The sequence below is a fragment of the Balaenoptera acutorostrata genome, chromosome 1 (genome assembly GCF_949987535.1).
Source record: "Balaenoptera acutorostrata chromosome 1, mBalAcu1.1, whole genome shotgun sequence".
Taxonomy (NCBI): domain Eukaryota; kingdom Metazoa; phylum Chordata; class Mammalia; order Artiodactyla; family Balaenopteridae; genus Balaenoptera; species Balaenoptera acutorostrata.
This window is the reverse complement of record NC_080064.1, coordinates 75,378,681-75,404,286: the sequence shown is the minus strand read 5'-3', so window position 1 is coordinate 75,404,286 and position 25,606 is coordinate 75,378,681. Positions and strand designations below refer to the sequence as shown.

Genomic DNA, 25,606 nt, shown 5'->3' with positions numbered 1-25,606 from the left:
TTTGTGTTAGCATGCATTAACAGGAAGGAAGGCAGGAAGAAAGAAAAATAGACTTTAAAAAGAGATACCAGTGGTGATTTTTTGGACAAAAGGATTCTTCCTAATTGAAAAGGAATCTCCGCAAATTTCCTTTAAATAGCCAGCTCCCTGTACAAATTAAAATGATTCGGAACGTTTCTAGAACACACTGCACTAAGTGAGATACACCTGTACTCATACCTTATCCGTCAAAACAATCTTTTTCTCTCAAGCTAGGACTTGCACTATAGGACACGCCTCGTGCAGCGGTGGCAATGCGGAGGGTGGTGAAGGTGACTGAGTGGCAGCCAGGAGGGCACTTTCCCTTTCTCCGTCTCCCCAACCAGAACTTTGCAGCCTCCAGCCAGACTCACCTTCCCGCTCCTTCTTTTTCCCGCCTCGACTCTCACTGCACCGCCCCCCACCCCCTCGGTGCGCTCTCTCTGCATCCCTCGGTCTTCCTTAGCTCTCACCCACCTCCCTTCCCTCTCACCCACCTCCTTTCCCCGCCCTCCGCCTTGCCTCGCCCGGCGCCCGCGGAGCGGCAGCCGGCGGCCCGCGCGCCCCGTTGCGGCCCGGGGCTCCGGGGCATGCGCTCTGCGGCGCCGCCGCCCTCCCCCACCCGTCCCGCGGCAGAGTTATGCCAAGAATGTGAGGAGCCCGCGAGGGCCAGTGTAGGTCATGGGGAGCCGCCGCCGCCGCCGCCGCCGCCGCCGCCGCGAGCGCGGCTTTCTCCCGAGCAAGGCTCCGAGCTCTCCCCGCACCAGAGGCGAGCCTGGCTGCTGAGGCGGAGGGGGATGACGGACCCTTTGACGAGGACGCTGTCCAGGCTCCGGGGGAGGCAGGGTCCTCGCGCCGCCGGGGGGCCCAGGCGCCGGGCGGCCGCGGCAGCCACCGTGGCGGCCTCTTCGGCTGCCGAGGGAGACGCCGGGGGTGCTCCGGGCGGGTCCCTACGGGAGCGCGCCAGCGGAGCCCGGCCGAGCCTGGAGCGACCGCCGCCGTCGCCTCAGGCGTGGGGTCCTGAGGCGCGGGTCCCGGGAGGGCGGCCGGAGAGGTCGGGGGCGCTGGGGCCTCGGCCGCGCAGCGGGAAGGAGGCTGCACCCCCGGGCCGCGGGCTCACTCGCGCCTCTCTGCACGCTCCGCCGGGCTCCGAGGGCAGCGGAGAGGACGAGGAGGACGACGCCGACTACTACGAGAACCTGCCCGGCGGCTCCCAGCCCGCGCCGGAGCCTGAGGGGGCGGAGGCGGAGCGGTGGCCCCCGCCTCCCCCGGCCGCTGGCTCCTCCCCAGGGGTGGAGGGCGGCCGTCTGGAGACAGGCAGGCTGCAGACCCAGTTGCGAGAGGCCTATTATCTGCTGATCCAGGCCATGCACGACCTGCCCCCTGACTCGGGCAGGCGGCAGGGTGACCGGGGCAGGGCGGATCGCGGCTGCCCTGCGGGAGCCCGGGCTCCGGGCCAGCCGCCTTCCCCCTGCGGCGCGGCGGCCCGCCGAGCCTGCCCCCGAGACTGCGAGCGGGGAGGCGGCGGCCGCCCTTGGCAGCAGGTGTCCCCGCCCCGGTCGCCTCCGAAGGAGTCGGGGGGAGGCCGCCTGCGGACTCCTCGGATGCTGCTGTCCTGCAGCAGAAGCCTCGACAGCCTCCGCGTGGGTGCCAAGCCGCCTCCCTTACAGCGGTGGCGGAGCGACAGCTGGATCAGGTGCGGCGCGCGCGGGGAACCGGACGAGCCCCCGCCACGTGGAGGCGGGATGGACGGCTGGAGCGGAGGCAGCTCCCGGGCCGCGGCGCCCTCCGGCCTCCGGACTCGCAGCTCCGAGGACCCCCGCCGCTCCTCAGGAAGCCGCGGCAAAGAAGACGGCCAGGAGGGGCTCCCCTTCCTCAAACCGCCCGCGGTGACAGTCAAGAAGCTGCAGAAGTGGATGTACAAAGGACGCCTGCTGTCCCTGGGAATGAAGGGTCGCGCTCGTAGGACACCCCCCGAAGTCACCCGAGCGCAGGCAACGTCTCCAAATCTGGGCGCTATGAAAATGCGGGAAAACCAAGTCGTCTCGGTGCCGCCAGACCAAAGAATTACGCTGACAGGTAGGATACCTTGCAATCAAAATGTGTTTACCAACTGGGCTTCTGTCTTAAGAGTGAAGAAGAAGGTATGGTTTTGCAGACAGGTACGTGCCGGTGCCAAAGTGAGGGTCACGTCAGTGGCAGCCTAATGCCATTTCCAGGTTACCTAGTATAATGCCTTATCTCGGTTTTGTTTGTTTGTTTGTTTGTTTGTTTAAGACAGTGGCATGAGGAACTTGGGGTTTTTGTTTTTTCTTCTCTAAGAACCAGTGTACGTAGTCCTAAGCGCAACAGTGAGTAAAGGTTAAGTTCACCACACGCTGCTTTTCAGTCGGCTTAAGAGTTGGGCGGTGCTGCCTTGACTTTTATTCTTTGTAGCTCTGGGCTAATCTGTAGACGTTTGTGGAGTTTGTGAATTTGAATTTGATCCATGTTAGACTTTATGGGCTTCATAAACTGTCATTTTACTCATTACACCTCCCGGTCAGAAGCGTTTGTGTACACAGACAGATACACACAACCAAAACCCAAAACCAAACCAAACCGAAAAAACTATGATAGTAATACTTCTTTTTAGTCAGGTAGGATTTCACGTTTCTTCTCTTCACCTTTCCCTCCCCTCCCCCTCCCCCCTAAAAACATAGCAATGTAGGTAATCTTATTATTGTGGAAAATGAAGGGCACTTGGATTTTAATCAGAAGAAAAGTATGTCTTATGTACTTTTAAAAAAAGTGTAGGCATTTAAAGGAATTTGTAAAAAGTATATTTGTGCTAATAATAGGATTTTACTCCCTATTTTGTATGTGTGTGATTTTTAGTTTTCACTGAAGGTTTAAGTTATCCATTCTAGAAATCTCTTATGTTGTAAGTAGTAAGAGAATTCTCTTGTGAAAGAAGTACCTTTAAACTGAGCCAAAAACAACATGATCTTTTGGACTACACTTTTAAAGACTTTTAGTGAACATAATGACTTACATATCAGTAATACTTTAAAAAATATTAAATGCTGAAATGTAAAAGTATTCACAGTACTTGGCAGTTTCTCTGTTAAGAATTACAAATCCTACAGGACTAGGTTAATACACATTAACTTTTTTAACCAATAAACACAAAACGGGGAGAAACAAAGTTCACAAAACTTTTTATTACACAATGAGGACAAATCAAATAATTCAAGTGTATACAAAATGAGAAGTTTTTTTGAATCTATAAATCTCTAACCCACACCTGTCAATTTCCCTCAAATTTATTCCATTCCACCTGAATAAAAAGATAGTAGAATGTAAATTTTTGTGAAGAGAGGTGTACTTCATGCTAAGTTCATATTAAAATATGCATTTCCAGTGGTAAAGTATTTGTAATCATTTATTACATTTTAGTGCTATTATATCTTTATCTCCACTGATTTTGGTTCAGTTAACTCTTTGTAAGACAGTTAATTTTTAGCCATAACAAAAATCTTTATAAAACTTAAGTAAAATATGTATTACCCTTTTGTTGCAAAGGTTAGACATTACTATCTGATGGCTTTTAATGCCCTCAGTTGTTGTGTAAACATTGAAGTGTTTTAAAAGTAATAATAACTGTAGTAACTCTTAGGAATGAATTCATTGATTTTTTCATTGAGAAACTAAATGAAACCAATTTTTAAAGAAATTAAATGACACATTAGAATTATTTCGTGATGGTATTTTAGATATTTTACAAGAAATCTAAACAAAAGCTTAGATAATCTCTGGTTTTAAAAACCTTCTCAGATGTTATTTCCTTTCAAATCATCAGTTCATCTTTTAGGAAAGATAAAAATAATTTGTGCAATGTTTATATATCTAGTATAGATTTGAAGAGTTAATTTTTTTAAAAACTGTTTTTTATGAAGGTTAGTTGAACTTATTAAAACCATTCTGAATACTTTATGGGGTTTTCATATAATCTTTATTACTTCCCTGCACCCCCCCCCCCCATGGAGGTATGACAGCTGTTATTGAACAACAACAGCAAAAGCAAAGAAGGGGTTAAGTAGTTTTCCCAAGGTCACTTAAACTAGTATTTGGTTTATGTATACTAATATATAGATTCAAACTATTATGTGGATTCAAACTCAGGTCTTTATGACTCCAGAACCCCTATTTATATAAGGTCAAAGGGACTCTAAATTTCTTTAGAGGTTTGATCCAATTAATTCTATTAAGTTGCTTGGACTGAGGAGATGGATGGAATTTCAACAAGGTTTAGAGGGGTAAGTAACTTCCTCAAAGTTGCAAAGAAGATGGGGGAATCCTAGAATAGGTTTAAAGTCTTTCTTTTAGTCAATTGCTTTATCCATCTTAAACCTTTACCTTTAAATGTTTGGTTCAAACTGGTTACTTGGATTCTACTTTTAATCATGTTTTCTAAAAAGTTAACTGGGCAGTCCCGATGAAGCAGTACATTCTTGGTTGTATAAAGATGTTAAATAGCTCAGAAGGGGACTTCCCTGGTGGCGCAGTGGTTAAGAATCTGCCTGCCAATGCTGGGTACACAGTTCCAGCCCTGGTCCGGGAAGATCTCACATGCTGCGGAGCAGCTAAGCCCGTGCACCACAACTACTGAGCCTGCGCTCTAGAGCCCGCGAGCCACAACTACTGAGCCTGCGTACCACAATTACTGAAGCCCGTGCGCCTAGAGCCTGTGCTCCGCAACGAGAGACCGCCGCAGAGAGAAGCCCGCGCACCGCAACTAGAGAAAGCCCGCGCCAGCAACGAAGACCCAATGCAGCCAAAAATAAGTATAAATAAATAAGTAAATGTATTTAAAAAAATAGCTTAGAAGGTTTATATCACATTTTTCTGTACAATATTATTTATGACGATGTTTTCTTTCAAAATAAAGTTATAGTTAGAATTTATAACACAGAATAACTATATAAGGAGATAGAAATACCTAATCTACTTAGGTGTTTTGGAAATTTTTGAAGCCATATGACAAATGGAAGCCAAAATGATATTCTGTTTTGATTTCTGGCTCCTACTAAGAACCACTAAAACTTTTGATAGTATAATACTGCCAATGATTTGATGCAGTTGGGAATATAGTGCTCACAGATTGACCAATTTGTTACTAATTGAGATGATTATTGAAGAAATCTAAAGTCATTACACACAGTAAATATTGTAAAGTTTCTTCAAGCCTTAAGGTTACAGAGGAATTTTAATCTATTTGCTGACTATACTTCATTATAAGTCTTTATAAATAAGTTTTAATTAGCATATAGTACTCAGAAATAAATCGGAAAGCACTGGGTTGAGCTATTTTGGCCTTTTACTGCTTTAAAAAATAATTAGCCTACTTTACTCTTCTTGCTCCGTGATCTGTGAAAGAAAAAAATTTGGGCATGTAATATTCTGTTCAAAATCTTTAGACAGTTCTTTAAAAGTAGTATTAAATAGCTGGTATGATCTTGTGCATTATATCTTAAAGTGAAGTTGACACTGTTAATGCAGATTCCTATCTATTCCCTTCTCAAGTATTTGTAGCTTCAATTTCTTAACTTTATGAGCTACATTATCTTTATGAATTTTTCCACCAAATTCTTTTATGCATTAGCCCTTTCAAGACTGGTAACTATAGGCAAATACTTTCTGTCTTCTAGCTCTAAATTCTTCTGTTAGAAATTCTGCCATCGTGGCCCCAGAAGCAAGTGAGTCCATTTTTTTGTTTTTGTTTTTTGTTTTGGGAAGAGTGCCATAAAACATTGGAGTTGCTGGTGGCAGGAAAACATTGAGAGTTACAAATTCAGGAGAAAATAGTGTTGTGTTGATTTTTGAAAGTCCTACATTTCTAAGTGGTGTTTATGTTTTGAGAATCCTAAGGCTGTTTTCCAGACCTTTGCCACTCAAAGTGTGGTTGGCAGTTATAGAGCAGAACTTTTCAAACTTAATGTGCATATGAATTCTCTGAAAATCTTGTTAAAATAAAGATTTAATATGTATGGGGGTGGGACCTTGAGATTCTGCATTTTAACAAGCTCGCAGTGTAGATGATGCTGTTTGGTACACGCTTTGAGTAGTAAGGTTCTAGAATTCTCAGTATCTCAATCACCTATCTTGATATATTTTAAAAAGTTTTGAAAAAGCATTCTACTTTATTCTGATACTTGATACTTAAACTAACCCCTATTAGAGCAAAGCACTTGAGCTCTTTCTGTTTCAGTTTTATGTATATGAATTTATACTTACTACTTATATATGACAAGTTTAAGCAGATCCCTCCATCTTAGTCTCATCTTGCACCAATAAAAGTGAGATTTTAGAATCTGCAAGAGAGAATGCCATATAGTGTAATGGCTAATAGAATAGAGATTCTGGGTTTCTGATCAAATCTACCGCTTACCAGGCTTATGACCTTGGACAAGTTACTCAGCTCTGCATAGCCTCAGTCCTCAGGTTGCTGTGATGATGAAAAAAGATAATCCATTTGGTACCATGCCTGGCGCTTAGCTGTTATCAAGAGAAGGGCAAGCAGGCTTTGTGAAAATATATTAGGATTCTGGATAGAGAGTGAAATGATCTGAAGTTGAGAAGGACTGCTTTAAGGAGCATTGGGAATTGAACTAGAGGACACCACTTTAGGAGCACTTATTTATTCTACTCATCTTTTCTTCTGTGCTTCTTTTCTCTTGTTCCTCTTCATTACTTTCAGGGAACTGAAAAGAGTCTCAAAGTTTCCTTCTCTACTTTCCTGTCCAAAGCTAGCACACAGCTTTTTTCTTAAGAGTTTTTATTGCTAGTCACAAGGGAGGAAAAATAAAAGATAGAAAAATACCTTTTTTCTTTTCATTGTACCCCTCTCCTCATTTAGATTTATCTGGGAAAGATAAAGACATACACATAAACACACTCATATGTAAACCTAAGGCTTAAGTTTATTCTAGTAATTTCATTTGGGCTGCCAATCTTGACTCTATAAGCAGGGCTGCTTTTATTTATTTAAGCTCAAATACATTGTTCATAAGAATGCTTTTATTTAGGATTTTTAAAGAGAAGTAAGCTAAAACAACAGTTTGTTTTTGCAGTAGAATGTTTTAAATGATGAAAAGATGCTGTAGATACTGTACATTTTCAATGAGGGCTGCAATACATAATTTCCCAGAAAGTTTGCTGTTGATTTTGATCTGGGGCACTAGTTAAATGTTTAGTAATAGTAAATCATCTAGATTTATTATGAAATATGTAATAGTTGAGAACACAAAATTGGCTTGAGTAGTTCACCACTATGTAAATATTTTTCTGAGAGAAAAACTTTTAATTGCCACTTCTGCATTCTCTTACAGATTTTCAAGGAAAATGACTTTAATTAGAGTCTGATAGTTATACCATAACGTGTATAGTTGCAAGAGAATAAAGACTTTTTTGCCTTGCAACTTTGCACCCTTATTTTTATATCTTTTTTACTTGTGTCTTCTTTCAACATATAAATATATAAATGTCAAAATATATATATACACACACACATATATATAAAACTTGAAGCTAAAGGTAACTTTTACATTTATGCCAGTAAGGTTTAACATTAATTTTAACATAAATGGGGAGTGAAGGGAAGATGGTAAATTTTAGCATAAAGGGGGAGTGAAGGGAAGATGGTAAATAGCTTTCCATTTCTGTGTAACTTATATTCATATGCATCCATTTAATTAACTGAGATAAATATGAAATGCTTTAAGTTATATATAAATAATTGCCCAAGTAAAATTTTCTGCCTTGAATAATGTGTTGCTTATATTCAGTTTTAATAACGGAATAAATTTGGCTTTTATCAGAACGTATAATAATGTACCTATTTATCTCTAAATTTAAACTTCAGCAATATGTGTTTTTAAATATTCAGCAATACCAAGCAGACTGTTTCATCTCAAGTTTATGTAGTTTGTAGTTTCATGAAAAATAGTTGTAGTGTGTCTCACAATGTAATTATTCCTTTTAATATTACATATTCATTACATATCAATAGATGTATCAATTGGTTTAAATATGGGATACTGGTGGCTTTATTTTTCTCATTGTAGTTCCTTAGAATATAGTACAAGTAGAAGCATGTTTATTTCATTTACAATGTACATCAAAAAACTGAAAAGACTCAAAATAATGTGTCTATATAAAATTTTGGATGTTTTGAGAGACATCTGAGAAAAAGATAAAATAGATATGGCTCATATCCATTGTGAGTTGTATAATTTTGTAGTTTTTTGCTTTAAATTTATAATTATGTCAAAACTGCATGTAATATCCTGTGAAGGTCTGAAATGCTGTTAAATAGTATAGGATTTGACCTTAAGTGTGAAATAGATCTTAGATTTTAGTGCACTCAGCAAAAGGTTGTGGTCACTAAAAACTCTGAAGTTCCAAGCGATTCCTGAGTATGTGTTGACATTCAGTTCTTAATTTTTTTTTTAAATTGAAGTATAGTTGATTTACAATGTTGTGTTAGTTTCAGGTGTACAGCAAAGTAATTCAGATATAAATATATATATATATACACACACATACTCTTTTTCAGATTCTTTTCCATTATAGGTTATTACAAGATATTGAATAGAGTTATATAGTAGGTCCTTTTTTAAAAAAAAAATGTCTATAATCAGTTTACTTTTTTTGTTGTTGTAGAAGTATAGTTGATTTACAATGTTGTATTAGTTTCAGGTATACAGCACAGAGATTCAGTTATATATATATATATATATATATATATATTCTTTTTTCAGATTCTTTTCCCTTATAGGTTATTACAAAATATTAGCTATAGTTCCCTGTGTTATACCATAGTCCTTGTTTGTCTATTTTATACATAGTCATGTATGTCTGTTAATTGCAAACTCCTAATTTATCCCCCCCCCTTTCCCCTTTGATAATCATTAGTTTGTTTTCTATGTCTGTGAGTCTGTTTCTGTTTTAGAAATAAGTTCATTTGCATCTTTTTTTAGATTCCACATACAAGTGATATCGAATGATATTTGTCTTTGTCAGACTTACTTCACTTAGTATGATAATCTCTAGATCCATCTATGTTGCTGCAAATGGCATTATTTCATTCTTTTTTATGGCTAAGTAATATTCCATTATATATATATATATATAATATATATATATATATATATATATATATATATATATATATACATACCACATCTTCTTTATCCATTCATCTGTCAATGGACACTTAGGTTGCTTCCATATCCTGGCTATTGTAAATAGTGCTGCTATGAACATTGGGGTGCAGGTGTCTTTTTGAATTAGAGTTTTTGCCTTTTCTGGATATATGTCCAGATCAATTCTTAATTTTAAGTGTAAAGAAGACAGAACCATAGAAAGACTCTTGAATCTTCAGGTTTCATTAGTTAAACTAAATCAAATCAATTCAAGATATTTATTGACTATCTGTTACATGTTTGCATGTTAAATCCTGGAGAGTGGAGGTGGGTATCCTTTAGTTAGTAGACCAGGTGTACTCCTACAAACTTTGGAGTCAGAAGAGTTTGTTTTGAGTGCTGCCTCTTCTATTTACCAACAGGTGATCTCAGGCAAGTTACTTGACTTTTCTGAGTAGTTTTCTAAGTATTTCAAACATTATCTTACTTAATCCCAAGAGCCACCCTATAAAGTTAACTTGGTGGATATTATCATAATGCTCAGAGAGAGGCACCTACTTCCCTACTTTTAGTGGGTAGCATGGTGTAGGGGAGACAGGTGAGAGCAAGGATTTTAAGGTTAGACAGGCTTAAATTTGAATTCTGTGGCTAGCACCTTGGCCATATTCCACATATGTTTGAGGCTTATGGAAATAATCCTACCTGTCTCAGAATTGTTGTGGAGGTTAAAGGAGGTTAAGGGCTTTCTTACTGCTTTATCTCTTGTTCCTGCCACATAATAGGCACTCAATAAATATTTCTTGAGTAAATAAATATCTGACATAGTAGACATTCATGAGAGATTCCTTCCCTTCTTATTCTTAGTCTATTCCTCTATCCCTGCCTCTGGAACTATTGAACTTGAAACCCAGTTTGTGTTTAAGGTTTTGTTTTGTTTTTAAATTAATCTGCTTGATTAGGTATTTGGGGTTATAAAAAGGACAAATTTACATTTTTAAATGATTTTTTTTCAGTAGAATGGAGATTCCTGAAAACCTTGAGTATGCGTGAACCTAATTTTTTGGTTGTTATTAAGCTCCTCAGAGTTTAATGTGTTTTTATCACTCTCTGTTACTGGACTATTATATTTTACTTGCTGTAATACTAAAATGAATCAACCAAATACACACTCAAAGTAGCATAGACCACGATTTACAAACCTGACATGATCTTAAAATTAGAAATGTGGTTTTGTTTTAATTATCTGTGTAGTGAATTAGTTTATGATATATATTTATTTAGCTTATTGACTGTCATTGAAGCCGGCTTTATGTAACTCTTTGGAAGTGCAAAAAAATTTTCCCCTTTATATGGAATTAATGTTACATATACATTTTTAGAGTCTTATCCCATTATATTAATACATACACATATCTAAGTATTTGACATCCTCCACTGGGCTATGAATTCCTTAAAAGCAGGGGCTATTTTGTTCATTCTTGTATTCTTGCTGCTTAAGTTTGTGCCTGTCAATAATATAGCTGTGTTGTGCTTATTGTGAGACAGGATACCTGGTCCTAATCAAGGGCCTCCTTAGGGACTTTTATTTTTATTTTTGCCCTAGATATTTATAACTTAAACTCTGCATAAGTTGCTTCTGCACTGTATGGTTGGGAAACAAATGTTATTTTGAATTTTTAATAATCAGTAAGATATTCAGTAATAAGTAAGGCACAATTGTTTTGAAAGATTTATTCAAAGTTAATCTTTGTATGAAAAGGTAGTAATCTTACTTGTGTTTTCCAAAGTCCTTGTAGCAGTGAGTTTAAAATTACCCAAATATTAATTAAAGGCATACTGTGTATAAAGCATTCTATACAAGCTTTTTATAAAGCATGTTTTGCTTAGGGTAAAGCTTTTTTTAGCCCTATGATATTTATAAAGGCAGTCTCAAGAGTTTGTTTATCCTTTTTCTTAGAATTCTTATGATACCTATACTAGCAGTCTGATATCTAAATAATAGAAATCATGTTTAGGTGGAAAATCCAAAATTTTTCTTGTTCAATTTTAGTCTCTGAATGTGATTAATATTACTTTTCTTTCTTTTTATCTTTTTAAAAATCGTATTTTAATAACTGGTCTTAAGTGACATGCCTTTCTTGGTATGCCAGGCATTATATTCTGCCTTCTTTTTTCTTTGAAACAGACTTATTTGAAAATGTCTATGAGTCTTCAATGAAGAGAAGAGAACTTGAAGATCTGAAGGATAATATTGGCTTCAGGGGTCATAAGCCACTTAATAGCATCACTGTATCAAAGAAACGCAATTGGCTATATCAGAGTACTCTGAGATCTTTTAATTTGGAAGAAGAAAATAAGAAATGCCAAGATATAAGTCATTTATCCATCTCACCCGTTTCTCTACCTAAACTGCAGCTGTCACGACCTTTCCTCAAATCATCTGAAGAATATTGTACATATATGGTGTGTAATGCTACAAATTCTTCATTATCAAGAAACTGTTCATTAGACTTTAATGAGGAAAATGATGCAGATGATGAAGGAGAAATATGGTACAACCCCATTCCTGAAGATGATGACTTTGGTATATCAAATGCCTTGAGTTTTGGGGAGGCAGACTCTGCTGTTCTGAAGTTTCCTGATGTCGGTTTGAGAGTATTATCTGGTAGTGACCTAATGAAAGGAGAGCAGCACACTGAAGACTTGCTGTGCTCTTCTGAACACACAGGCGATGTTCAGACCACACAGTCAAATGAAATAAATCCTATGGATTCCACCTATTCCACAGAGTTTGTGCAGCAGTACAAGCAAAAGCATGGACACAAGACACAAGAAGGTATAATAGTAGAGGAGAGTCCCATGTTGAGATCTCCTTTTGCAGGTAAAGATGATCATATATCTGCCTTTTCTTCTTCCATTTTTCAATTCTTTGGCAGTATCTAAAACTAAATATAGATGTCTATTGTAGCTATGTACTTTTCCTTACAAAGTGAGTGTATTTTCATGAAAATAAAGAAAACTGAAAAAGGTTTATAAACATTTTTATGTACATGGTGGTTTAATTATTCCTATTACAGACTTGGTTTTATAAGGGGTGAAGGAGCTGGGGTAGTCCTACACCAACTTTTAGTGTGTATGGTGTGGTTTTAGTATGTCTATCCTTTGAGGCAGTAATTACTTTTCTCTTAGTTGACAGAATGGAGTCACAGGGACTGGAAGAGATATATTCTTCATGTATGTCTTGTTTTGCTTCATTCATTTATTCATTCATTCATTCATACCTGGTCTGGCCACAGATGAAAAATTGTGTATTCGGTATACTAGCAGTCATTAGTTTTCACTTTTCTGCCTACATTTCTTCAGAAACAAAGGAAAGGAAGAGGAGAAAAAGAAAGGAGAGGTAGAAGTATAGATCTTGCAAATAGGTGCTACAATAGATATGGAACCCAGAAAGGAAATAATTGAAGTTTGATATGTATTAGGTTGAACCATATGAAACTGCCAATATTTAACAGTTTTTGGTCTGAAAACAAAAACAAAAACAAAAACTTGGCATTTCATATAGTTCAACCTAATGGTGTTATTTTCCCTTGATTGCCTTGATTTCTGGTGTGCTTCTTTTTAAATTTAGTCCCAGATGCACTGCCTAGGAAACAGAGCATAAACACTTTTAGTTGCAATTATTAAATGTTGAATAGAAAGCAGTTCTATATAATATCGAGTCATTTTAATTTATAAAAGTTCAAATGATACAGAGTAGTCGAAGATGTGGGGTATAGCAGATGCTGTTAGTACTTGTCCATATCCCTTGGGTTTTATTACTTATTTAAATGGAGGCGGCCTACTTCCAAAAATCCGTATCTGCATCTCTACTTGAGGACTCCTTCCGAAGTGTTAGGGAGTCTCCTGCAGGATATCCTGGGAGTGCCCTTCAACTAGTGACTGACAGGAGTTGGTATAGGCCTACCCCAGCTCCCTCCACACTTGGGTGGGATAATTCTATATTGTTTCCTAGAGTTTTCTCATGAAGTTAAGCTCCAGGTGCCCATAGTGGTAGCAGGCTTGATAATTCACCTTGAATTTTCTCCTGAATTTTCTCAGTTCTTTGCTGATCTTTTTTGTACTTTACAAATAATCTACTTGCATTTGGATCCTTCTCTCAGGGGTATGAGGAGAAGGAGTAAATGTTATATTGGTAAGAAAAAAAGTGAGTTAAATAACTGTGAACTGTATGATGTCAATTTTGAAAGAAACAATGAAAAGCTGTCCTGGAACTGTTAATGCTTGACCCACCCCTACCCCCTGGTGTTGGGATTAAAATTGTGTGTGTGCATTTCTAATTGTAGACTTATTTTCCAGAGCAAATGTGTGTTTCTTTTGTAGTATGGATGGGAAGAGGAATAAATAGTCTATAAAATAATAGTTTGGAACAGAGGTTGTGATCAGGATGGAGTGATGAGGAAGGCTTGCAGGAGTAGGGGAGACAGATAGTGATGGGTCTGGAATGGTACAGAAAAGGCAAGAGGGCATAAGTATAAGAGCAACATTAGAGAGCCAGTGTGTGTAAAGTGATATACACTTTAAGTACTGTCTTTAAACTTTATTATTTTATGTTTGTGGCAAAATGTGAATCTGTAAAGACTGACAGACATTACCAAAAAAACAAAAAACAAAAAACCACCGAAATTTGAAAGTACAGTAGGGCTGCCAATTATGTCTCCTTTCTTACTGTTATTCTTCTCTTAAGTATATTATTACAACAAGCACGTTCCTAAGTTGACCAAAGGAAGTATTTGGACAATTCGTTTATATGTCATCTTTTTTTTGCTTTAGTTTGATCAGAAAGGTTATTTACCTAAAATGGTATGTTTTCTTTAGCAACATTGGCAGAAATCTGTTGAGAAATAGGCAAAGAGAATGGTTGAATTTCAAAATAATTTTTTGATTAAGAAATAGGAAAGTTTAAGTATTTTTAATATGAATGACAATTTTATGATCATCCTAACACAATTGTGACTTGTTTTTTGCCTGTTAACTTCTGGATGTATATATATGTATCTTTTACCTAGTTGCTGACATAGTGGACTATTTTTGGTTTTTGCTAATTTCACTTGCTATCTATATTTTGTATTGTCACATGTAGATTAATGTTATGATTGTTTCCCTATTTTTATAGTATTTAATTGAGTTGATGTGCCTTAATCTGTTTGACTGGTTCCTTAATATTGGGTGTTAATAGAATCTTTCCACTACTGTTGCAGTGATCTTTATCATGATCTATTTTGCTTCATTAGGATCGATTACTAGTATCTTTACTTGGTCTTTTTAGCTGGCAACTATTATAGGTAATTTCTATATTGTATTTCCTGAAAGGTTTACCAATTTATAGGTAATTAACAATTGGTTAATTCATTTATTCAATAAACACTGAGTTCCTGCTATGTGTCAGTTACTGTTCTAGATGCTGAAGGAGTGTGCCAGTTTCAACTGATTCTAGCCTGGTGCATAAATTTATATTTAAAGATTTTCATTTTATGCTTTCCCCTTACAAGCTATAGCTAATCTGTGATTTGGTTAGTATAATTTTGATTTAATTTTAAGTGATTGTTCAAATTGGTCATATTTCAGCTCTTGGAGTTTATAAAAACAAAGCATTTTTAAAAAATAAATTCAGTCTTGTCTGAAGTAGAAATGGCTAACAAATGCAGTATTTCATTTTAATAATTAGGTAAGGACTTCAGTAGGAAATATTTAATGCATAATATGTAGAAAAAGTCAGTATGTTAGATTAACTCTTTATTGATTTAATAAAACCTAGAGCAATTTCATATACTGGGTAGCTTTTTTAGGCCATGACAAAATAGATTGTAGACTACAGCAGGACCCTGACTACTATAGAATGATTTAGACCAGGAAACCAGTAGAACTGTACTACAATTTACAGTACAAGGGAACGCTTTGTCTAGTTTATCAAACACTCCATTTCTTATTAGTTGCTTACCAGAAAAGCCCAGCAGGCATACTTAAAATAGTCCTTTCTCTATAAACTACTTTGTCAATAGGACACATTGAAGGGTGGAGGGAGAATACTATATTAATACTTTAAAGAAAGGTCATTTAATCTACTGATTTTTGAAATGAGTAAACACTTTTTTCTCATTTTAATTGTCAAATGTGGTATTACATAGAGTAGCCTCTGATATTAGGGTCATTCAGGATCTTTATAAGGAATAATTAGATAAAGTATGAAAAATTAATTTAAATTTTAAATATTGGGATAATACTAACAGATTTTTAGAAGTTATTTTCACTTTGTTCTATTAATTTGAAAACTTACTAGGAACAGGTTCAGATTTTTAAATGAAATTGAATAGTCTTTACGTTCTTTTTTTGGGGGGGGAATTGAAAGTTTAAGGTTAAATGGAATACTTTAACTTCTTAATAATAGTTGAGAAAAGGTATCTGAAAATCAGCTTGATGTATATGTATGGACAGAAAAATGTTTAAAAGGATGGAGAGACAGAAAGCGTAGTATTTTAGAGCATAGATTCTGAAAGCCTTTGTTTATGTTTGAGTCCTGATTCTTCCACTTACCAGCTTTGTGATCTTAGACAAATTAGCTCATGCATGAGGTTCCTTACCTGGAGAATGGGGTGGTAATGGTATCTTAACTCTTAAGGTTTTTATGAGAGTTAAATGAGGGTCTGCTCTTACTAATTATTAAATTAATTTTTCACACTTTGTCTAACTCAGTAAATGTTGGCTGGTATTATTTTTAATAATAATTAAATATTAATAATTTAATAATAACAATAGAAACTACTTTTAATATTTTCACCACAATATTTAGCATGATTAATCTCCTGGCAGTGCAGTTTTACAATGGTTAATCTCTTGGCAATGTGGGCTATTATTTACTTTATTTGTACTTTTCTGAATTTTTAAAAAAGTTTTTATTGTAAACCTGAATAATTTTGACATTTAGGAAAAAATAAAACTATTTTTGTGTGGAGAAGAATTCGAAAGAATTTTAACACTTTACTCTTTATGAAAATTGAAAATTATGCAAAAACATATTTTATCTCTGTACTGTCATTTAATATATTAAAATTGCAAAGAAAGACCCTAATTTAGCTTTTGAAGTTCTACGAAATTATTGCATACAGATAATACAAGAAAGAAAATGTCTATACCGTTTTAAAAATTATTCAGTTAGGTTTATGATATTCATTATTCAGTTATTCTTGATTAACTAGAGTTCATTCTATATAATCTTTGGTAATATGTTCTAATAGAATTTTAGAACAAGAAGGGGCTCTTGGTTGTCAAATTATACACTTGTTTGGTTTTTAACTTTTTTTTTTAACCAGGAATGCTATGTGATGAAATTTAGTTTTTAGAGAATTGTAAATATAGAGGAATCATTCTTATATTAAGTAGAATTTATAAACAAACATTAAAATAGGAAACATGTTGAAATTAATGTTTTAATATGTTAAAATGAACATATTAAAATAGGAAGCTTTCCTAGTTTTCTCTGATATCCACTGTTTACAGTTATAAATACGTACTCACTGAAATATATTGCAGTGGGAAAGATTTAAAAGGAACCTATATTACCTTTCCTCCAAAGCGTCAGAATAGAAGGGCAGATGGAGAGGGAGATGTTTGTTTCCACCATGAGCCATTTGTAGATCTTGATATTCTGCTTGAACATGGTAATGGAGACTCATCTAAACTTTTGACTAAATCTCACCCTTAAGATGAGACAGGGAAGAATTTCTGTCCGTGTGAGAGCTTGTTAAGTTGGTGTTTTATAAAGTAAAAATAAAAGTAGGAATCAAAACATTTCACCTTATAATGTCTTTTATTTTCAAGGTCCTGGGATAGTAGCTGCTACAAATAAGCCTGATTTGGGAGTTACAGAACCATCTTCTACAAGCCCTAGCCCTGTGAAAAAAGGCAGTTCAATTCATTGGTCTTTCCCGGATAAAATAAAATCTCCACGAACTGTGAGGAAACTTTCCATGAAAATGAAAAGGTTGCCAGAATTTAGCCGGAAACTGAGTGTTAAAGGAAGCTTGAATTATGGAAACAGTCCAGATAATACTCCTTCCTTGTCTAAATGTAACTGTCAAGAAATTCATCATGCTGTTATTCTACCTTCTGGGAACACAACCACAGCTGCCAAGAGGAATGTTATAAGCCGGTACCATCTTGATACTAGTGTGTCTTCTCAGCACAGCTACCAGAAGAAAACCTCTGTGAGTTCTAAGTATTCCTGCAAAAGTGGTTACCTCAGTGATGGAGATTCTCCTGAACTTATAGCTAAATCTAGCAAACATGGATGTGAAAACAAATTTGCAAAAGGAAAAGAAATAATTCCAAATAGTTGCAGCAAGAATGAAATAGACATTGATGCTTTTAGACATTATAGCTTTTCTGATCAACCTAAGTGTTCTCAGTACATATCTGGGCTCATGAGTGTGCATTTCTATGGTGCTGAGGATTTAAAACCACCTCGGATAGATTCAAAAGATGTCTTTTGTGCAATTCAGGTAGATTCAGTAAACAAAGCCAGAACAGCTTTGCTCACATGTCGGACAACGTTTTTAGACATGGATCACACTTTCAACATAGAAATTGAAAATGCACAGCATTTGAAATTAGTAGTATTCAGTTGGGAACCCACCCCAAGAAAAAATCGAGTGTGTTGTCATGGAACTGTTGTTCTTCCCACCTTATTCAGAGTGACAAAGACACATCAGTTGGCTGTCAAACTTGAACCTAGAGGTCTTATTTATGTGAAAGTGACTCTTTTGGAACAGTGGGAGAATTCACTTCATGGACTAGATATAAATCGAGAACCAGTAATATTTGGTGTTGATATTCGAGAAGTTGTAGAGAAAGAAAATATAGGCTTGATGGTACCACTCCTGATTCAGAAATGTATTATGGAAATTGAAAAGAGAGGCTGTCAGGTATTATTTTATTGTGTTTCTCTACTGCCCCCTTATCTATCTATTTGAGTAATAATTAAATTTATTTATAGTAAGTCTTGGGGGAAGGAGTTCAAGGTAAGTTAAAAAAAATCCAATTTAGGCTTTTTCTCATTCCGATTCTTTATTTTTATTCCATTACTGTTTAGGATGTAATTTATGCCTTAACCTATGTTGTCAATGATTGAAAGCATGCTAGATGGTTCCATAATTTATGTTGTGATGCAGAGCTGCATGGTGTTATACCTAGAGATGAAGATTGCTTTACAATGGCATTCCTAGGAAAAGCCAGAGCTTATAACATAGGCTAAGCCTAATTCATTTAAGGAATGTTTCTGAATGGTTTGACATTCTTTTGGTAGAGAGTTCGACAGTGAATATTATAACCCTGTTTCACTCCTAAAATTAACTCCCTGCCCTTATTCCCTGTTGTCCCTCAGTTCCACTCTTTGGAAAGCATAAGCTTATCCATGTCTTACCTTTGGGATAGCATGTAGGATAAGGAGACGTCCTACTAATAAAAGCACATCTCATTCTCTTTTCCTTTTAAAGAAGGTAAAAGCAGTTCATTAGAACAAACAAAAAACCTGGTGTTATTTGTAACAAGATATGTAAATGTTAACCAGTTAGTAGACCTTATCTTTATTTTCATTTATACATGTAGACTATGACAATGAGAAACAGTGTATCACTGAGGATATTAATCTGAGGTATAAGTAATTATTTATACTAATTTTTTGCAATACAAAATAAGCCTAAGCATCATTACGTTCTGAAGTATTTTGCTTTAGTGCTATCGAATTTATAACATTGATTAAAAAATATCAAGGATAAATACCACAAGATCTGAATTATGATTTCTTTATAAAAATGTAGAAGCAAACTTAAACTTAACCTACCTTGAATTTAACATGGAAATGATAGAAATTGCATAAGTTAGTGGAGTTTTATATAAAGGTACAAGAGACTTGGATTCTGGTTTCTCATCCATTATTGGCTGTGTGATATTGGGCAAGTCACTTAATCTCTGTGGGTCTTTTTTGCTTATATTAAATGAAAATAGATGCAGTAGCTTCCTGAAGCTGAGAGGTAGGACATTTGAATTTTTGAAACCTCTTTTCAGATATGTGATTCCATCAAGTCAAGTTTACGTTGTCTGGGTGGAAGTGAGGCCTTTAGTTTCCAATCCAACTTTTGGTCCAGTTACTTTTTTCTTAAGGTCCTCTGTTTTTCCTGTATTTTTTTTTTCCACGCAGCATGTAGGGAGGCCAGAGATTAGGCAGACTTTAAAGCTAATTATTTAAACAGAAACTTTTACAATTGTATATTAAAATAAGTAACTCAAATAGCGCTGTACTTTTACAGTCTATTTTCTGAAAATATTTTATAAAGAGCAAGTATATAAGACTGTAATAACTGATTTTAAATGCCAAGAAAATATTTTTAGCAATGCTTTTTATTTCTATACTTAAAGTTTAGAAAGATTTATTTATTTATTTATTTTTCTTGACTTTGTCCTTTTTTTTTTTTTTTAAAGATTTCTTTATTGATTGATTGATTGATTGCTATGTTGGGTCTTCGTTTCTGTGCTAGGGCTTTCTCCAGTTGTGGCAAGTGGGGGCCACTCTTCATCGCGGTGCGCGGGCCTCTCACTATTGTGGCCTCTCTTGTTGCGGAGCACAGGCTCCAGATGCGCAGGCTCAGTAGTTGTGGCTCACGGGCCTAGTTGCTCCACAGCATGTGGGATCTTCCCAGACCAGGGCTCGAACCCGTGTTTCCTGCATTAGCAGGCAGATTCTCAACCACTGCGCCACCAGGGAAGCCCTAGAAAGATTTATTTTAATAAAGAATTATTTCCTGTGAAATAAAAAGTAAAAAAATTTTACAGTTGTATGTTTGGAGCTGTACTTTTTCAACACCTTTTCTTGTTTTGTCCCTTTTGCTTCTCCCTGTTGCACCCCAACACACACACAGAAAGAGGCTGATTGTGCCTGCAGTTTACAGAGCGGCATACTGCTTAAATTTTGTTTACCTCTCTAGTCAGTAATTATTCTTGTTTTTTTACAATGAACATCAGGTTTTGATAGTCAAACAAAAAATCTTTTGTGATATCTTCGAAATACTTTGAAGGCTACTACCACCTATCTTCTGCTTCCAATGGGAAAAATTAGTCTAGAAATCATCCTCATGGTCCATCCGGTTCAGATTCTGTCCTCAATAGAGGCATCAAGCATGCACTTCAAGTGTTTGATTCAAGAAGTCAGCCTGGTAGGGATATATCCTAAAATATCCCTTCCTGACATATCTATATTAGCTCTTCCTTCTTTTATTCACCTTTAAAACTATGTTTGTAATTGCAGCTTTTGGGATACCATGTTCCATTAATTTATTACTTGCTATTGAAGTATTGCTTTCTTTAATTTGTTCTAGGTTCATCTCTTTCTCAAGTTTAAGAGGATACGTCCTTATGAGATTTTGTGACACTTAAGTGTGCTTACACCAGAAGGGCTGTACTCAAGTTAGTTTCTTCTCATGTGGTAGCATTTCCTTTGATCCTGTTTAATATTTTAGTTTCATTGTCTGGATCATCTACCGTTCTACTTTTCTTTCTTGTGATGATGTGAATGTACCATGAATGTGGATAAGAACAGGAAATTTGAATTTTCTTTCCAGTACCTTCCTCGATTTCCCATATCATGTTGATTCTTTTGAATGCAGCAGCACCTTGAATTACCTTCTCTTAGAAATAGTTGTAGGTTCTTTACTATCTTTCAATTAATACTTAATGCTTGTCATCGCAAGTATTTTGGATAACATTTCCATGTATCCATTACTGACGCTTTCCTATATTGAGACCCACTTTCTGTAGTGTATTCTATCAGTTATTTAAAAACTCAGAAGAGGTTGTCATAAGTAAACCGGGAAATTTCATTTGCATTCTTCCTCTAGATCATTTTTAACATTTTAAAGTGATTCCTAGTTCAAATCCTTGGGGATTGCACTGTGTGTTTTCACTTTATTTCTGTCTTGAAATAATTTCTTTATCTGTAACTTCTTTCAATTCAAGGTGATTAAACTTCCTAAATAGTCTTTGGTGTGGAAGTATGGGTGACAACCGCTTTCCTCAATTTTCTTGAAGGTTTATCCTTTTAAAAAACTCCAATTGCTTAATCAGGCATGTTTTCTCTTTAAGATACCATGTTGACTTCCTCTTAGTGAATTTATACTGAACTAACAGTGTTTAAAAAACAAATCTTTTTAATGTAGGTTGAGGGGAGAGTGAGTGGTATCTTTGCATCTTATATACATTTTGAACCAGAAGTTTTATTTTACCTTTAATATACTATTTTAATTGAATTTCCTTCATTGCTTTATAATCAATTAATTTGATAAGTTAAAAAATCCTGGATTTATTTTTATTTCTTCCTCAGAAACTTATTTTTTTTTTTTAAAGATAACTTTACACAAATAGTATACTGGAACCTTATTTCAAAAATATACTTTTTTTGAATAAATAAACCGAATTTTAAAGAGATTAAGTACCTTGCTCAAATTCACCAAGCAAGGAGTGATAGTGCGGGGCTTTATGAATCCAAAACCCTAGTTTAACTGCTGTGCTGTATTACTTCAGTCTAGAGCAAAAGATGTGAAAGGGCACCATCTTGGGGCATGGAGATATTGTTTGCGCATGTAAAACTAAAGAGTAGGGATTGTATCTTTGCTTAAGATATGATAGCCAGCATTACAGAAATCACAGTATATTGTTCAAATTTAAAGGAAAGAATATAATTTTTTATTAAACTATATAAGTATAATCAGTATAGTCTATGGTGAGATTTCAAAAGCTATGTTTGAGATATTTTTAATTAAATGCCATCAGAACATATTAGATTGCCAAGTTCATGTGATTTATACATACTGCACTATAATATTTTCTCTTTATCCAATTAACCATAATGTGGCCATAATTTTACTTCTAGGTAGTTGGCCTGTACCGATTATGTGGCTCGGCAGCAGTCAAGAAAGAACTTCGAGAGGCTTTTGAGAAGGATAGCAAAGCTGTTGGTCTGTGTGAAAGCCAATACCCAGATATAAATGTAATAACAGGTAATAAATAGATGTTATTTTTAAGTACACATTCTGGAAAGACTACATCTGCAGGAAAGAGAATTGAAATACTATTTTGTAGCCTAAATTTAATTTGGTTTTATTCTGCAGTCTTATTTTCCTTCTTTTACAAACACTACTGTGTTATTTTCTGTGGGGAGATATCAAGATATGGTCCCTATCCTCAAACAGCCAACAAGTGTTGGGAGGAAGAGACCTACATTAAATTAACTGTAGTAGCTAACAGAAGGAGAAGGGTACCTTTTCTTCATAGAGGGATAAATAAAATGTCATCAGAGTTCAGTTTGACTGGAGCAAACATAATATAAGGGGCACTGACTATCTGGTTAGAGAATTTAGATTTATTTACTAGACAGAGGGGATCCATCAATGATTTTTTTTTTTTTTTCATCAATGATTTTTGAGCAGGGGAGTGAAATCTTTAGAGATAGTCTTCAGGAATATTTATCTGGCAAGTCTGTGTGATGGACTGAAATTAGAAGAAACAAGAGGAAGGAAAACCAGTTAGGAAGCCTTGACAATAGTCTCAGCAAGGAGGTAATGAGATTGGACGGCATCTGGCAGCAGCAGCAACAGCAGGAAGAAATAGAATTGAAAGTATTTGAAGAAAGGGAGGGCCCAGACAATCCTGACTTTGACACCTGGTTGATTGGGTTCCATGAGCAGAAATAAGAAAGCTGAGAGGAAAGCTACTGCTTTCGGTGGAGAAATGTAGGAAAAGGTTATGAATTGGGTTTCTTTTTCAAACTTATATATTGAATTTGATGTACTAGTAGGAGATCTCAGTGGATATATCAAGGATATATCTCCTACAGCTAAGGAGAGGATGTAGTAGAATGAGAGGGATCTGCTGTTTACCCAGGTGATGAATGCAATCCAATGCATAGCATTGTAAATACACTTCTAATACCCTGACTGGTGGGGTTAGAAAACGGCAATTTGATGGTCATTGGCACTAGTTGTAATTAACGCCTTGCAGTTGTCTATAGAGTTTGAAAAGACAAGAACTTTGAGGATCTCCAAACTTTGGAGGCAGGCAAAGAAAGAAGGAACATCTAAAGAGATTGAGAGGAAAGGAGTCAGAAAGTATGGGAAACAAGAGACTACAGAGTGTTAAGGAAAGATGTGATGCACTGTCATTCTGTGGAGAGATCATATAAAATGAGAACAGAAAAAAGGCCTTTGAATTTGGCCATTAGGAGATTTTTCATAACTAATCAATATTCGAGGTCTATTGGCTTATAATTCCATGTTTGTTTTTTGTTGTTGTTTTACTTTTTATTAGCAAAGTTTTCAAGCATATACACAAGTAGAGAGAATACCATGATAAACCTTCTTTATCCATCACCTGGCTTCCATAATCAACACATGACCAAACCTGTCTCATTTATACCCCTCATTTGATTCTTCCCAAACTTGGATTATTTTGAACCATATCTCAGCTATCACATCCTTTTACCTACAGATGCTTTGGTATGTATTTCTAGATCATCTGTGTATTTTGATAGTCTTTTTCTTCTCTCTACTGTCAACTACTGTTTTTTTTTCTTGCTGTAATAGTGTTTGTTTTTCTCATCTAATTTGCTTTCTTATTTTACACACAATTAATTGTCTAGGTGAGAATTTGAGGAAGGTTCAACTTGCACATATTCAAGAGATTTTTATTAGTTGAAATCCTTAAAGCTAACTGTTAGGATTGAGACTTTCCAAATAATTGAGCTTCCCAATCTCTGAACTCTGAATGACTGTATTTCATAGAATATTTAATATTATATTCTTAGATAACTAAAACTTTGATCCCAAGCATTTTAATTCTAAGAGGGAACAAACCAAAGCACTTTTTCTTTCTCTTAAGTTTTATCAAACAGAAATAATGGTTACTTTTATTTTATAAAGGAAGAAGGCATATTATTTCTACTAAAAAATGGGTCATTTCTACAAAAAAGTAGAATTTTTCCCTTAATAATGTGTAGATAACAAAATCAGCAAAGGACTCATTTTATAAACTTATTAAAGAAAAATTTTATAAATAGCAATTCTCAGACAATTACACTCTATAACTAAATAAAAGGAGATTTTTGTCTTGGTTGAAGCCTTGTCTTGGAGATAAAAATTATGTCAAATGTGTATAATTTAAAAAGATGAAGTGATGTGGTTTGAATTGATTATTTGTTATAAGAGAAGGTCCTTAGTTGGAAATTTGCAGCATATGCAGAAGGTATGACAATAGGTCAATGAAAGATTTATAGAAGCATTCTTTTCTAAAATTGAGAGTTTACATAATTTATGAATTGGGTATTTCTTGGCTTTATTCTTTGTATATTCCATTTCAGTAAAGCTGTTTTTCAGAAGAACCTAGAGCTGTTTTCTTTCTTGATAGAAAGCCAATGGAATGACATAAGGTTTGTCTGAGAAATATCATTGGAATTGCAATAAAATATACACAAGGGCTCATCGTGGCTCAAAATAAAGGGTATTGTTGATTTGGGGAACTGGCCAGTAATAGTGTTGCCTCATGTGTTTGTTCCACGTGAACTCACATTTCAAGTAAACTTTATAATTAACAGTTCAGTAGGTCTAAAAGAAGAGATATTAATGGAGTGAATGATAGAGTTTACTCACAGTTTAATGCATTCTTAGTAGCTGGTTTGTCTGGAATACAGAATGAAGTGCTCCAGACAAACCAGATTTTTTTCAATCAGGTGCAAAATTTAAGATATAAAATCTATTCATAGTACAAGAGAAGAAATTAGAAAAGTCAACATTATTTATTTAGTGATTATTAGAGTTTTAGGCAGAGAGAACAGGGTGAATTTTGTGATTGAGAATTAATAAAATATAGGTACTTCAAAGCAGCTTCTGAGAAGAAGTAGTTTTAGAGATGAGAATGACTTTTTTTTAGTGTGGTGATATGTATATCCCACCATGGGGATGAGTAGAATTTCTCTGTGTAGTTGGTCCTGTGCCTGAATGAGGGTGAGAGGCATATGGTTTCATAGTTTCTAACTATTACAGGGCAGCTTAAGAGATGTAACTAGAACCAGTTCTTTATTTATCAATAATTGCCTGCTTCAAGTACATGATAAAAGATTTACTGTGTTGCATTAAATAAACTTCATCATAAATTCTCCCCAAGTCTTTTTTAAGTAGCTCCTGTAACATTAAAGATTGTCACCACAAATTTATTATCTTATGGTTTTTATGTCCCAAAGTGTTTGAAAGATGTTAAGAAGGCAATATGGCTTTAAGATGCTCCTGCCTATCACTAAGTTTTTG

The 25,606-nt window shown here is 36.1% G+C and overlaps 1 protein-coding gene across 4 annotated transcripts in view; it reads left to right on the top strand.

The window, feature by feature from the left end:
• The first annotated feature begins 681 nt into the window (after window positions 1–681).
• The window catches only part of SYDE2 (synapse defective Rho GTPase homolog 2), a 38,495-nt gene continuing 13,570 nt past the window's right edge, over window positions 682–25,606 (top strand). For 2 of the 4 annotated variants that reach the window (XM_057529207.1, XM_057529219.1), the window contains exons 1-5: window positions 682–2,097; window positions 5,709–5,756; window positions 11,389–12,084; window positions 17,082–18,184; window positions 22,183–22,309. In XM_057529207.1, the coding sequence (XP_057385190.1) occupies window positions 816–2,097; window positions 5,709–5,756; window positions 11,389–12,084; window positions 17,082–18,184; window positions 22,183–22,309 (3,256 nt within the window). In that variant the 5' untranslated portion in view covers window positions 682–815. The remainder of the gene's footprint in view (window positions 2,098–5,708; window positions 5,757–11,388; window positions 12,085–17,081; window positions 18,185–22,182; window positions 22,310–25,606) is intronic. The other 2 variants (XM_057529227.1, XM_007173059.3) reach the window with 2 other exon arrangements.